Source organism: Tachyglossus aculeatus, chromosome 4 (assembly GCF_015852505.1).
Source record: "Tachyglossus aculeatus isolate mTacAcu1 chromosome 4, mTacAcu1.pri, whole genome shotgun sequence".
Lineage (NCBI taxonomy): Eukaryota > Metazoa > Chordata > Mammalia > Monotremata > Tachyglossidae > Tachyglossus > Tachyglossus aculeatus.
In genome coordinates this window covers 61,463,703-61,478,627 of record NC_052069.1, presented here as the reverse complement: position 1 = coordinate 61,478,627, position 14,925 = coordinate 61,463,703, and the positions used below count along the sequence as shown (strand labels likewise).

At 45.0% G+C, this 14,925-nt stretch overlaps 1 protein-coding gene across 1 annotated transcript in view; it reads left to right on the top strand.

Moving 5' to 3' along the window:
- The window catches only part of SLC25A24 (solute carrier family 25 member 24), a 77,429-nt gene that overhangs the window by 32,763 nt on the left and 29,741 nt on the right, over nt 1–14,925 (top strand). Inside the window, exons 2-4 of the mRNA XM_038745281.1 lie at nt 3,882–4,008; nt 4,617–4,704; nt 13,816–13,927. Coding sequence (XP_038601209.1) covers nt 3,882–4,008; nt 4,617–4,704; nt 13,816–13,927 — 327 coding nt within the window. The remainder of the gene's footprint in view (nt 1–3,881; nt 4,009–4,616; nt 4,705–13,815; nt 13,928–14,925) is intronic.

Genomic DNA, 14,925 nt, shown 5'->3' with positions numbered 1-14,925 from the left:
CCCCCTCCTTCCTCTCCCCCTCCCCATCCACCCCACCCTACCTCCTTCCCCTCCCCACAGCACCTGTATATATGTTTGTACAGATTTATTACTCTATTTATTTTACTCGTGCATATTTACTATTCTATTTATTTTATTTTGTTAATGATGTGCATCTAGCTTTACTTCTATTTATTCTGGTGACTTGACACCTGTTCACATGTTTTGTTGTCTGTCTCCCCCTTCTAGACTGTGAGCCCATTGTTGGTTAGGGACCGTCTCTATATGTTGCCAACTTGTACTTCCCAAGCGCGTAGTACAGTGCTCTGCACACAGTAAGCGCTCTATAAGTACGATTGAATGAATGAATGACTACACAATTCAATAAACATACAGTATTGGTGAGGATGAGTATAAATAAGTTCCTAAGTGCTAGAGTTGGCTGGTGAGTTAATTGACATTGCTGGGAACTAGTCAAGGAAGACTTCTGGAAGAGGTGGGATCTTATTCGGGGTTTGTGGGAGAGCCGTGATTGATCATCTTTGGGGCAGGAGGGATCCCGAAACTGGGGGGAACAGTGTGAGTGAGGGGATGGAGACAGGAGAGTTGAGAGCAAGAAAGTAGAGAGCAAGGTTTGGTTAGAAGTTCAAGTCGAGAGGAGTCAAGAATAATTGGGAATTGGGGAATAGCTGGAGAGTGCAAGTAGGTAAAGTGCGATAAATTGGTGGAGAATAGTGGCCAAATCTTAATCTGAATGAAATTTTAATTTCAGCATAGAAGTTCCTTAAGTAATTCCAACCCTCCCAGATGGACAGCCTAGCCAGAGAGACCTTGTCTACTGAGGCCAAGAACTTGGCTATATTTTATCTTTAAAATACATTTCCATTCCACTTTCCATTTGCCCATTCTGTACATCAGAAAAAATCTTAATGAAGATTCCACCCTCTAGATGGTTAGCAAATTGCCCCAGGGAGGTGCGCATCCCTTCAAGGGGATTGATTCTCAGAGGATAAAATGTTGTTATTAGGACAGTTTTCTCTTCAAGATCTTAGTGGAGGATAGGGTGATTGATTGAGCCAAGACAACAAAAAAGCTGATAATAAAGGAGAGCGGCTACTAGGCAAGTAGCTTTTTAAATGGTATAAATAGCTGGCATAAAGCTCATGAATAGCTAATTATATTCTGGCAATTTCCTAGGGAGATCATACCAGTTCCTAAGGTTTATACGCTATTTGTATTTTAAAAATATACCCATGACGTATGACCACTGCCTTAGTTTTTTCAGTCCAACAGAGAATTACCACTGCAGTAATAATAATAATCATTTGCTTCTAATGGTAGCAAATGGTGGTAGTGCCTTCCATACGTGCTTGATTAACTGGCTTACTTGTTCATTCCTATGAATTGACATCTCCCTGTGCTTCTACTGCTGCTACTACTACTATCACTATTACTGGGGGAGTGGAAATCAATCAATCCATCACCGACCAAGCTTGATTTAGAATGAGTCCTGAGCCTGCCCAACATCACGCTCCCTGTCCCAGTGATTCGCTAGGAACACCAAGCACTGTTCTTGAAACGTTGGAAGATCCCATGAATACTAACAGCCCCAGTTCCTGACTTCAAAGAGCTCACCGTTAAAAATAGGGCTGAGGCGTGAGGAGACACTCAGGCAGTGGGTTCTAATCCTAGCACCGCCTCTTCTCAGCTCTGTGACTTTGGGCAAGTCACTTAATTTCTCTGTGCCTCAGTTTCCTCACCTGTGAAATGGGGATCCAATACCCATTCTCCTTCTTACTTGGATTGTAAGCTCCAAGTGGATCAGGGATAGTGGCTAACTTGATTACCTGGTATAATAATAATAATAATAATGGCATTTATTAAGCGCTTATTATGTGCAAAGCACTGTTCTAAGCGCTGGGGAATTTACAAGGTGATCAGGTTTTCCCAAGGGGGGCTCACAGTCTTAATCCCCATTGTACAGATGAGGTAACTGAGGGACAGAGAAGTTAAGTGACTTTCCCAAAGTCACACAGCTGACAATTGGCGGTGCCGGGATTTGAACACATGACCTTGACTCCAAAGCCTGTGCTCTTTCCACTGAGCCACGCTGCTTCTGTGGTATCTAATGTTTAGTACAGGGCCCGACTCATAGTAAGTGCTAACAAATACCACTTTTATTATTATTATTAGGTCCTGACCCCCAGATTGAGAAATATTGAAGTAGAGCTTCTCATCTCCTTTAGTGAAATACTGACTACTGCATCCATTTATACTTTCCTGGAGGTCAAGATAGCAGTTGTGTTTGAGAAGTGGGAGAAGGGGAGGGAGTAGGAGCTAAGTGTGGATTTTGTTTGGTTTGTTACTATGTACATTTGAGTGCAACAAAGAACGTAGAACTATAAGGTGTAGAGTTAGACCTAATTCCTGTCCCTTTAGGCTCCATATCTACTTTGAAAGGCAGGTGCTTTTAATGCCTCATTGATATTGTACTATGTAATTACATTCAGATTCCATAAATCCCCCTTAAAGTTTTTATTAGACACAGTGTTTTTATTTTCTCAAATCCAGTGGCTTCACAGAGCTCCCCCCTTCAATTAAGCAGCTGCCGCTTTCCAAGTTCGAGCAGTCAGGGTTTCAGAAGTGAATAAATAACTTGGTTCATCTCAATCTGTCTCCTGGAGGTGTTGGGAAACTTGAATTGAGTCGCAAAGCAGCTTGAGCTCTTCACATGAAAGATGTTGTGGGATTTTGCATTTAGTGTTTTTACAAAGGGGTATGTTATTAGGGATACTAGGAACACCAAGCATTACATAACTAGAACACACACCAGCTTGACCATGAATGCTGTGTTCTTTTCGTTGGGCTAATATTAACGAGGAAAGGTGAATTATTTTATTTAGTCAAATTCCAGTGATCATCAGTAGATTAAATTTCTCAATCAATTGTATTTATTGAGTGCTTACTGGGCACAGAGCACTGTACTCAACTCTTGGGAGAGTATGATACAGTAGAGTTGGTAGACACATTTCCTGTCCACAGTCTAGAAGGGGAGACAGACATTGATATAAATAAATGAACTGTGGATCTGTACTTAAGTGTTGTGGGGACGAGGGAGGGTTGAAAAAAGGGTGCAAATCCAACTTCAAGGGTGATGCAGAAGGGAATGAGAGAAGAGGAAATAGAGGCCTAGTCGGGGAAGGCCTCTTGGAAGAGTTGTGCTTTAATAAGGCCTTGAAGGAGGGGAGAGTGATCATCTGTTGGACGTGAAGAGGGAGGGCATTCCGACAAGGACGAGAGATCAGCAGTGAGATAGATGAGATTGCGGTCTACGCATTTTAAGATGACAAACACCCTAAAGCATTTTTAATGTTGGACTAGAATTTTACAGACATCAGTGTGAAGGAAGGTTTGTCATCCTGGAAATTCATAGAAAGAGTTACCGACAAGGCCTTTCCCATGATTTTTGAGCTTGAACAAGTCACTTCACTTCTCTGTTACCTCATCTGTCAAATGGGGATTAAGACTGTGATTTTTTGAAAGCACTAAGAATCTTTTCCTAGCGTGAGTGTCAAAAAACAGGGTAGGGCAGGTGGGATATGGATAAATACCATAGAGCCAGGGCAGCTCCCCTTTTATTCCCCCCCTCTCCCCATGAATGGGGATTGTTGTAACCTAGGGTAAGGTATCTAACAATAATGACTGTATTTCCAGGTTGTAACCTGGGTAAGATATTAAATAATTAGTGTGTATGTGTCTGTGATATGTGTAGACTGTGTATATTCCTTTCACTGCACCTTGAGCAGTGGAAATATTGCCTGAAAATCTATGGTATTACCAGGTTGTAGCATCAGCACTATTTGTAAGCTTGATTGTTTGATTCTATTTTTTCTGTCTTTTAGAAAATTTTTAAAGCTGGAGATACCAACCAGGATGGACAGCTAGATTTTGAAGAATTTACGAAATACCTTAAAGATCATGAGAAAAAAATGAAACTGGCATTTAAGAGTCTGGATAAAAACAATGATGGTATGCCACAAATATTCAAAAATATTACCAAGATGTTCTCCTCCTGCCCCTAAAGATGCAAACCACCCTCCTCTGAATCCATTTTTTTCTTGTCATCTTCGTTACTGAAATAATTGTTTTAAAGATCAGACTTTCGTACTAAAATAGTTTTGGTTTGTTCCCCATATTTAAGTCAAACAAATTTGGCTTCAGAAGAGCCATTTCCTTTGAATAACCAGCTCCATGGTGCCAAGCTTGAATTCCTTTTCAAAGGGCCCAGTAGAAACCAGTTAGGCTAATTCAATTTCTTCCCTAATTTTTAATTAAACCAAATGCTGGACATCAGTGATATTTATTGAATGCTTATTGTGTGCAAAGCGCTATACCGAGGGTTTGGGGGAAGAGTACAGAAGAATTGGTAGACTCAATCTCCACCCATAAGGAGCTTACAGTCTAGTGTACTGGGTGAAATACTTAGATGTAGATGACTTCCACCAGCTTCAGTGTCTGGTGTGAGTCCTGCTTTACACAGTTTTGGCAGCTTTGTATCTTGTGAAGTTTCCTCAAGCTTTTTCCTGTTTGCATCCACCCTTAACTTGGGAATCTATTATTTTTCTATTCCTTGACAGGAAAAATCGATGCTTCAGAAGTGGTTCAGTCTCTCAAGATACTGGGTATAGATATTTCTGAGCAACAGGCGGAAAAGATCCTTCAGAGGTAAGACTTCCTCCTTATCTGTTGATTATTTTTGCGGTTTCAGGGTATTTTAAAATCAGTATTTAAATCAGTATCAGTATTTCCTTTGGCCATCAATCTAAGCCACACCTCCCTTCCCCAGCTTGGCCCAACAGAAAGCTCTCCCAGCCCATGGCTTGGATATCTGAGTCATTCAGTGGTATTTATTGAACACTTAGTGGGTGCAGAGCGTGGTACTAAGCACTTAGGAAAGTAACAAAGTTGATCAACGCGCTCCCTGCCTACAGGGAGTGTACAGTCTGCAGGGGGACTTGGAATCATCGTGTCGTTGGCGGGAAATCAAAGCTGCAGATCCTCCCAGAGTATGCCCCTCTGATTTTGGATCTTCAGTGACAGCCTTTCTTCAGAGCCTGTCTGTTTTTGAAGAAGTTGGGAGCAGCTGGGAGATGGTGTAGCGGGTTCCTTGTGTTCAGTCTGGGATCTGATCTTCCCCAAACCCCCAGTTGGTTTCAACTGCCTCCTGTGCACTACTTCTTAGCGGTGATGAGATTAACCAGACCCTGAACTGCCAGTTCTTCCTCTCCACTTGTTCTCCATGGTCCTGAAGGCAGCGTCCCAGCCCACCTGGGCTTCCCCACTTTCCCCTGTCTTCCCCATTCAGTCAGTCAGTCAGTTGTATTTATTGAGCGCTTGCTGTGTGCAGAGCACTGTACTAAGTGTTTGGGAGAGCACGGTTTAACAATACTCCCTGCCCACAACGACCTAACAGTCTAGACACTCCACAGAAAATGGGGGAGTTGAGATTAAGTGGCTTCTTTGTTTCTGAGGGGAGGAGAGGGAGGCTGGATGAAGTGGAGCTGGGGAATAGAGGCTTTGGCTGCTACAAGGGGAGTGAAGGAGTACCTGCAGTCTTTTAGACTGTGAGCCCACCGTTGGGTAGGGACTGTCTCTATATGTTGCCAACTTGGACTTCCCAAGCGCTTAGTCCAGTGCTCTGCACACAGTAAGCGCTCAATAAATACGTTTGATTGCATTCAACAGTGGCAGGGCTGATTGGGACTTGTCTTCTTTCCATTGAATATGCAGCAGTTGTAATTGTACTCATTCGATCAATCAATCGTATTTATTGAGCGCTTACTGTGTGCAGAGCACTGGACTAAGCACTTGGGAAGTACAAGTTGGCAACATATAGAGACCGTCCCTACACAACAGTGGGCTCACAGTCTAGAAGGGGGAGACAGAGAACAAAACCAAACATATTAACAAAATAAAATAAATAGAATAGATATGTACAAGTAAAATAAATAAATAAATAGAGTAATAAATATGTACAAACATATATACATATTTAGACTGTGAGCCCACTGTTGGGTAGGGACTGTCTCTATATGTTGCCAATTTGTACTTCCCAAGTGCTTAGTACAGTGCTCTGCACATAGTAAGCGCTCAATAAATACGATTGATGATGATATATACAGGTGCTGTGGGGAAGGGAAGGCAACATTGCCAAGATCCGCCCTTTCCTCTCCATCCAAACCGCTACCCTGCTCGTTCAAGCTCTCATCCTATCCCGTCTGGACTACTGCATCAGCCTTCTCTCTGATCTCCCATCCTCGTGTCTCTCCCCACTTCAATCCATACTTCATGCTGCTGCCCAGATTATCTTTGTCCAGAAATGCTCTGGGCATGTTACTCCCCTCCTCAAAAATCTCTCGTGGCTACCAATCAACCCACGCATCAGGCAGAAACTCCTCACCCTGAGCTTCCAGGCTGTCCATCCCCTCGCCCCCTCCTACCGCACCTCCCTTCTCTCCTTCTCCAGCCCAGCCCACACCCTCCGCTCCTCTGCCGCTAATCTCCTCACGGTGCCTCGTTCTCGCCTGTCCCGCCATCGACCCCCGGCCCACGTCCTCCCCCTGGCCTGGAATGCCCTCCCTCTGCCCATCCACCAAGCTAGCTCTCTTCCTCCCTTCAAAGCCCTACTGAGAGCTCACCTCCTCCAGGAGGCCTTCCCAGACTGAGCCCCTTCCTTCCTCTCCCCCTCGTCCCCCTCTCCATCCCCCCGTCTTACCTCCTTCCCTTCCCCACAGCGCCTATATATATGTATATATGTTTGTACATATTTATTACTCTGTTTATTTATCTTACGTGTACATATCTATTCTATTTTATTTTGTTAGTATGTTTGGTTTTGTTCTCTGTCTCCCCCTTCTAGACTGTGAGCCCACGTTGGGTAGGAACTGTCTCTATATATTGCCAACTTGTACTTCCCAAGCGCTTAGTACAGTGCCCTGCACACAGTAAGCGCTCAATAAATACGATTGATTGATTGCTTGATTGACGGGGGAATGGAGAGGAGGATAAGGGGGAGAGGAAGGAGGGGGCTCAGTCTGGGAAGGCCTCCTGGAGGAGGTGAGCTCTCAGTAGGGCCTTGAAGGGAGGAAGAGAGCTAGCTTGGCGGATGGGCAGAGGGAGGCCATTCCAGGCCCGGGGGAGGACGTGGGCCGGGGGTCGATGGCGGGACAGGCGAGAGCGAGGTACGGTGAGGAGATTAGCAGCAGAGAAGCGGAGGGTGCGGGCTGGGCTGTTCCGAGAAGGAGAGAAGGGAGGGGAGGTAGGAGGGGGCCAGGGGATGGACAGCCTTGAAGCCCAGGGTGAGGAGTTTCTGCCTGATGCGCAGATTGATCGGTAGCCACTGGAGATTTTTGAGGAAATCAAAATTCATTTGTACTCATAGGGAAGCAGCGTGGCTTAGTGGAAAGAGAACGGGCTTGGGAGTCAGAGGACGTGGGTTCTAATCCCACCTCCACCACTGCTGTGTGATCTTGGGCATGTCACTTAACCTCTCTGTGCTTCAATTACTTCATCTGTAAAATGGGGATTAAGACTGTGAGCCCCACGTGGGACAACCTGATTACCTGTATCTACTCCAGCACTTAGAATAGTGCTTGGCACATAATAAGCGCTTAACGAATACCATCAGTATTATTCAGGTTGTCAACTTTGGTGATTTCCTCTGAGATCCCAGGGCTCTACCTCCAATCAGTCAGTCAGTCGTATTTATTGAGTGCCTACGGTGTGCAGAACACTGTACTAAGCACTGGTGAGAGTACAGTATAACCAGTATAACAGACACATTCCCTGCCCACATTGAGTTTACAGTCTAGAGGGGGAGACAGGCATTAATATAAATAAATCAACAAATTAGAGATAGGTACATAAGTGCTGTGGGTCTTGGAGGGTGGATGAATAAGGGGACCAAGTCAGGGCGACGCAGAAGGGAGTGGGAAGAGAGGAAAGTGGGGGCTTAGGAAAGGCTTCTTGGAGGAGATGTGCCTTCAATATGGCTTTGAACGGGGGGAGAGTAGACACGTTCTCTGCCCACAAGGAGCTTACGGTCTAGTCAGTGCTTGAGAGAGTGCAAAAGAGTAGTAATAATAATAATAATAATGGCATTTATTAAGCGCTTACTATGTGCATAGCACTGTTCTAAGCGCTGGGGAGGTTATAAGGTGATCAGGTTGTCCCACGGAGGGCTCCCAGTCTTCATCCCTATTTTACAGATGAGGTAACTGAGGCCCAGAGAAGTTAAGTCACTTGCCCAAAGTCACACAGCTGACAATTGGCGGAGCTGGGATTTGAACCCATGACCTCTGACTCCAACGCCCATGCTCTTTCCGCTGAGCCACGCTGCTTCTCAAGTAGATATGATCCCTGCTCTCAAGGAGCTTACAGTCTAGCGGAGAAGATTGACATTGAAATACATTTCAGGTAGGGGAAGCAATCAAATGTAAAAATATGTACATAAGTGTTGTGTCAGGGAGTGTGCCTATCTAAGTGCGTAGTGGGTATGAACTCTAGTGCAATGCAGGAGGGAGGGAAAATTGGGTGGGGAGTTGAGAGATGAGTCAGGGAAGGCTTCCTGGAGGAGAGATCATTTTTTGTAGGGATTTCAGAATGGGAGAGGGGTATCCTGCTGGGTGTGGCGGGGCAGGGAGTTCCAGGCATCCATTTGGCCACATCGGAATGAGCCACTGCTGCTGCTTCTGCTCCAGTGGAAAAACTCTCAGTGTGAGCCAGCCAGGAGCTCAGCGAGGTCCAGATTTTCCCTGGGACTTCTCTCTGAGGAAGGATCGCTTTTGAAAAATGACCGTTAGAACCATCGCGAACGTGGTGCAGAGGGTACCAGCCTGCCTGTGGGACCTCCTGTAGAAAAGTGAAATTCTGGCCGTGCATCTGTGAGCCATGCTCAGCTCAGGAGAGTAACCAATTCTATAGCTGCTTTAATCATGTAGCTGTCAGATATCGTCCCCCTCTCATCATCATCATCATCAATCGTATTTATTGAGCGCTTACTATGTGCAGAGCACTGTACTAAGCGCTTGGGAAGTACAAATTGGCAACAGATAGAGACAGTCCCTACCCAACAGTGGGTTCACAGTTCAAAAGGGGGAGACAGAGAACAAAACCAAACATACTAACGAAATAAAATAAATAGGATAGATATGTACAAGTAAAATAAATAAATAAATAAATAGAGTAATAAATATGTACAAACATATATACACATATACAGGTGCTGTGGGGAAGGGAAGGAGGTAAGATGGGGGGGATGAAGAGGGGGACGAGGGGGAGAGGAAGGAAGGGGCTCAGTCTGGGAAGGCCTCCTGGAGGAGGTGAGCTCTCAGTAGGGCCTTGAAGGGAGGAAGAGAGCTAGCTTGGCGGATGGGCAGAGGGAGGGCATTCCAGGCCCGGGGGAGGACATCAATCAATCAATCAATCAATCAATCAATCGTATTTATTGAGTGCCTACTATGTGCAGAGCACTGTACCAAGCGCCTGGGAAGCACAAATTGGCAACACCCAGAGACAGTCCCTACCCGACAGTGGGCTCACAGTCTAGAATCAAAATTTTACTTTATTTTGTTGGCATGTTTGGTTTTGTTCTCTGTCTCCCCCTTTTAGACTGTGAGCCCACTGTTGGGCAGGGTCGGTCTCTACGTGTTGCCAATTTGCACTTCCCAAGCTCCATCCCCCCCATCTTACCTCCTTCCCTTCCCCACAGCACCTGTATATATGTATGTTTGTACATATTTATTACTCTTATTTATTTATTTTGCTTGTACATATCTATTCTATTTATTTTATTTTGTTAGTATGTTTGGTTTTGTCTCCCCCTTTTAGACTGTGAGCCCACTGCTGGGTAGGGACTGTCTCTATATGTTGCCAGTTTGTACTTCCCAAGCGCTTAGTACAATGCCCTGCACACAGTAAGCGCTCAATAAATGCGATTGATGATGATGATGATATTGGTGTGAACTGGCTCCAGCTCCCCAGAATTTAACGCTCGGGAGCATTTCTTTACATGTGTCTATTGCGCTAATGCTTTCTCTTCTATGTAGTGTCTACCTCCTTAGAGGAAAGAGCATTGGGGAAGGGTGTCAGAAAACCTGTGTTTTTGTGCCAGCTGTGCCCCTGGCCTGCTGTGTGGCCTTGGGCATGTCACTTAGTGTCTCTGTGCCTTGCGCGGCTCAGTGGAAAGAGCACGGGCTTTGGAGTCAGAGGTCAGGGGTTCAAACCCCGGCTCCGCCAATTAATAATAATAATAATAATGGCATTTTTTAAGCGCTTACTATGTGCCGAGCACTGTTCTAAGCGCTGGGGGGGTTACAAGGTGATCAAGTTGTCCCACGTGGGGCTCACAGTCTTAAACCCCATTTTACAGATGAGGTAACTGAGGCTCAGAGAAGTTAAGTGACTTGCCCAAGGTCACACAGCAGACATGTGGTGGAGTCGGCCTTCGAACCCAGGACCTCTGACTCCAAAGCCCGTGATCTTTCCACTGAGCCACGCTGCCAATTGTCAGCTGTGTGACTCTGGGCAAGTCACTTAACTTCTCTGTGCCTCAGTTACCTTATCTGTAAAATGGGGATGAAGACTGTGAGCCCCCCATGGGACAACCCGATCACCTTGTAACCTCCCCAGCGCTTAGAACAGTGCTTTGCACAGAGTAAGCACTTAATAAATGCCATTAGTAGTAGTAGTGGTATTGTTTCCTCAGCTGTGAAAATGCTCTTTCTTCCTCTGAGATTGTGAGCCAGTGTGGGACGGGCCTGTTTCCCATCTGATTATCTTGTCTCTACCTATAGTGTTTAGCACAGTGCTTGGCATTTAATATGTACTTTATGCATTATAAATATTGTATAATTATCCCTGCTCTGTCCTTTTTTCTTTTTTCTTTTTATGGTAATTTTTAAGCGCTTACTATGTGCTAGGCACTGTTCTAGTGCTGGGGAATATACCAGGTAATCAGGTTGGACACAGTCCATACCCCACAGGGGGCTCACAGTATTAATCCCCGTTTGACAGATAAGGTAACAGAGAAGTGAAGTGACTTACCCAAGGTCACACAGCAGGGAAGTGGCAGAGCCGGGATTAGAACCCACGTCCTTCTACTCCCAGGCCCGTGCGCTAGCCACTAGGCAACAGTACTGCCCTAGTTACTATTATCAGTTGTATTTATTCATACTTTGTGCAGAGCACTGTAGAAAATGCTCAGCAAAAATACACAGGTGAAAGACACGGTCCCTGGTCCTCCAGGGGCAATCAGTCAGTCCCTCTGGACAGTAATCTCATTGTGGGCAGGGAATATGTCCACCAACTTTGTTATATTGTGCTCTCCCAAGCACTTAATACAATTAAAATCCATCATCCATATTTATTGAGCACTTACTGTATGCAGAGCACTGTACTAAGCACTTGGGAGTTGATAGACACTTTCCCTGCCCACCTAATTATGGGGCAGGCGGGGCTTGCTGACAGACACAGCAGGAGAGATGAAATAATAAATGTACAGAAGAGTGTGGAACACAGCATAAAATTTCATAATCCAACAAGTCGTAGGGGTAAAGAGGGGCTTTCTAAAATTTGCCGACGTTCACCTGCCGCTGCTGTTGAAAGCTCCCTTGCCCCAGGATGATTCAGGCATGTCCGGACGAGGTGCCGTCCGTGTCCCGGTGGGAGGACAGCCGGTTTTTCGGTGGTTTTCCTAGATCTTCTAATTGTGGGGAGAAGATGGGCAAACTGTCAGTGCAGAAGTTTGAACATTATACCACTGACTGATCACTGGAAGGCTTGTGATCCTGTATATATGTATATATGTTTGTACATATTTATTACTCTATTTATTTTACTTGTACCTATCTAATCTGTTTTATTTTGTTAGTATGTTTGGTTTTGTTCTCTGTCTCCCCCTTTTAGACCGTGAGCCCACTGCTGGGGAGGGACTGTCTCTAGATGTCTCTCTATATGCCATCTTGGCTAGAGAAGCGGCTTGGCTCAGTGGAAAGAGCCCGGGCTTTGGAGTCAGAGGTCATGGGTTCGAATGCCGACTCCACCGCATGTCTGCTGTGTGACCTTGGGCAGGTCACTTCACTTCTCTGAGCCTCAGTTCCCTCATCTGTAAAATGGGGATGAAGACTGTGAGCCCCACGAGGGACGACCTGATCCCCTTGTATCCCCCCAGCGCTTAGAACAGTGCTTTGCACATAGTAAGCGCTTAACAAATGCCATCATTATTATTGTTATTATTATATGTTGCCAACTTGTACTTCCCAAGCGCTTAGTACAGTGCTCTGCACACAGTAAGCGCTCAATAAATACAATTGATTGATTGATTGTGATGTCCAGTGACCAGAGTACAGTAAACTGCCTGCAAATGACCAGTTAGCTCTCCTTATCAGCAGTCAGCGTGGCGAGAGCGCTCTTCTGGTACTCCATTCAGTCATATTTATTGAGCGCCTACTGAGTGCAGAGCAGTGTACTAAGTGCTTGGGAGAGTACAATACAACAATAAACAGACACATTCCCTGCCCACAATGAGCTTACAGTTTAGAGGGGAGGAGACAGACGTCAATACAAAGCAATTATTACAGTTCACATTGTGCTAGTAGTTCCATACACACACACACACACACACACACACACAAAATACACCCCTGTGCACACACTGTCTAGTTGGTAAAATATTTCTTTAGCCTCACCTTCTAAGAAACAGGAACATATCAAGCAAGCTGGGAAATTGAAAGCAGAATTCAAAAGTCTGTAGTTCACCAAAGAAGCTCTGTTTAGCCCTGTGAATTATGTGGAAGACCGACACCAGGGAAATCTAAGGTAGAAACACTGGTGTTTGCCCTGGCACCTCATTTTGTATATATCTATATATGTTTGTACATATTTATTACTCTATTTTACTTGTACATATCTATTCTATTTATTTTATTTTGTTAGTATGTTTGGTTTTGTTCTCTGTCTCCCCCTTTTAGACTGTGAGCCCACTGTTGGGTAGGGACTGTCTATATGTTGCCAGTTTGTACTTCCCAAGCGCTTACTACGATGCTCTGCACATAGTAAGCGCTCAATAAATACGATTGATGATGATGATGATGATTTTGGGGAATAAAGAAACAAGCCTAGGCCAAGCTTAGGATGATACAGTTCCTTCTTTAATAAAACACAATGAGAGGTAGTGGAATTTGAGAGAAAGTGCTATTAGTCCCACAAGTCTAAGGACACTTTAACTCTGACATTGTAAATTACATTTTTTCAAAGTCGTTTGCTGCTGGGCACTGTGATTCTATCACAACACACTAACACTCTTTGCCACCAACATCGGTAGTGCAGAGTGAGGAAGGAACCTATTTGTGTGTGTTAATGGATTGTGCAGTGCTGAATTTTAGGATTTTTCTCCACTTCAGTAATTTTGGAAAATGCCAGCAGGCACCAAATTGTGTCTCATTCCCCCATCCACGTCTTTCTTTCACCTGGCTAGCAGAGAAATGGCCTGATTGTTTTAGGCTGATGATTTTTGTCTTTCCACCTGGTCCCATAGTGGGAGTTCTGCATTCGGAGCGGAGAGATGCTCCTTATTCAATCCTCCCTCCGCCCGTCTTAATCAGAAAAGGTGGAGTGTTTACAGCCATTTCCATCAAGAGGATAGCGGTAACTGAAATGGGAAGAGAGTAAGGACAGAACAGTTAATGTTGGAAGAGTCTTGGTCATTAAGGGCTGGCATAATGGATGTTTCAGCTGCGAGTGGAGATTTGTTTTTATCGTGCTCCTTTTTCTTTTCAGCATCGACGCAGACGGCACAATGTCAGTGGATTGGAACGAATGGAGGGACCATTTTCTATTTAATCCGGCAGCAAACCTTGAGGAGATTGTCCGCTTCTGGAAACATTCCACCGTGAGTATCTTTTGGGTTCTCCTGCGTGTTAAATTTGTGCAGTGAGCTGTATCCAGGAGTATAAAGGGGAGTCGTGACATTTTTAAAAGTAGCAATGTGTAATGTGCCTTGGACAGTATGTTTCTGTCTGTAAATGATGCATTTATTCTCTCTAAATTATTAACACATTCTGCACAATGGGCTACCTCCTTCCTTCTCTGCCCCTCCGCTCCCAATCCTGTCATGGGGAGTAGCGGGGTATTGAAGGCTCATCCCAATTTCCCAGTTGGCCACTATGGCCCCGAACCTCTTTGCTCCTCTGTCCGTTTGCCCCGGGAACTACTGAGCCTTCGCAGACCTTGTGCCCCTTCCCAAAGAGTGGCCTTCTGACTTCCTGTTAGGGAAATCTGAAAACAAATTAGGAGTGAACATTTTAACTGGAGGATAATCTAATCCCTCCCTAGGTATGATCGATAGCTTGAGGTGAACTAAAATAAACGAAATGGGCCCTTTTTGGTACAATCTTATTTCTGCTGGTAGCAACTGAGTGGCACGTTATGAAGTAACACCTACTACCTCCAACGACGTTTTGAAACCCCGCCGACAGTGATATTCTCTAGTGGCTATCAATCAATCATATTTATTGTGCGCTTACTGTGTGCAGAGCACTGTACTAAGCGCTTATTTGGCCCACAGTCAGTTTACTGAATGGTCAGGCCAGCCACAGTGGGTGTGTTCCAGGAGCATCTTGTCCTGAGGGAAGACACCAGAACTGAGGCCCCCATTTAAAGGGGAGCTGATAAGCACCTAGTATGAGCTCATTATATAATGATGGCATTTGTTAAGCGCTTCCTATGTGGGAAGCGCTTAATAGTCGACACAAGGCAGGGCAGGAGAGCAAACCACTAGGTTAAGAAAGGATAAGTGAAGATGTTTTAGAAAGTGCTATCCAGCTCCTGTTGAGAGGGGTAGGAGAGCCTCGTTCAAGTTGGGAGATTCACACTCTCCTCGGCCAGAGT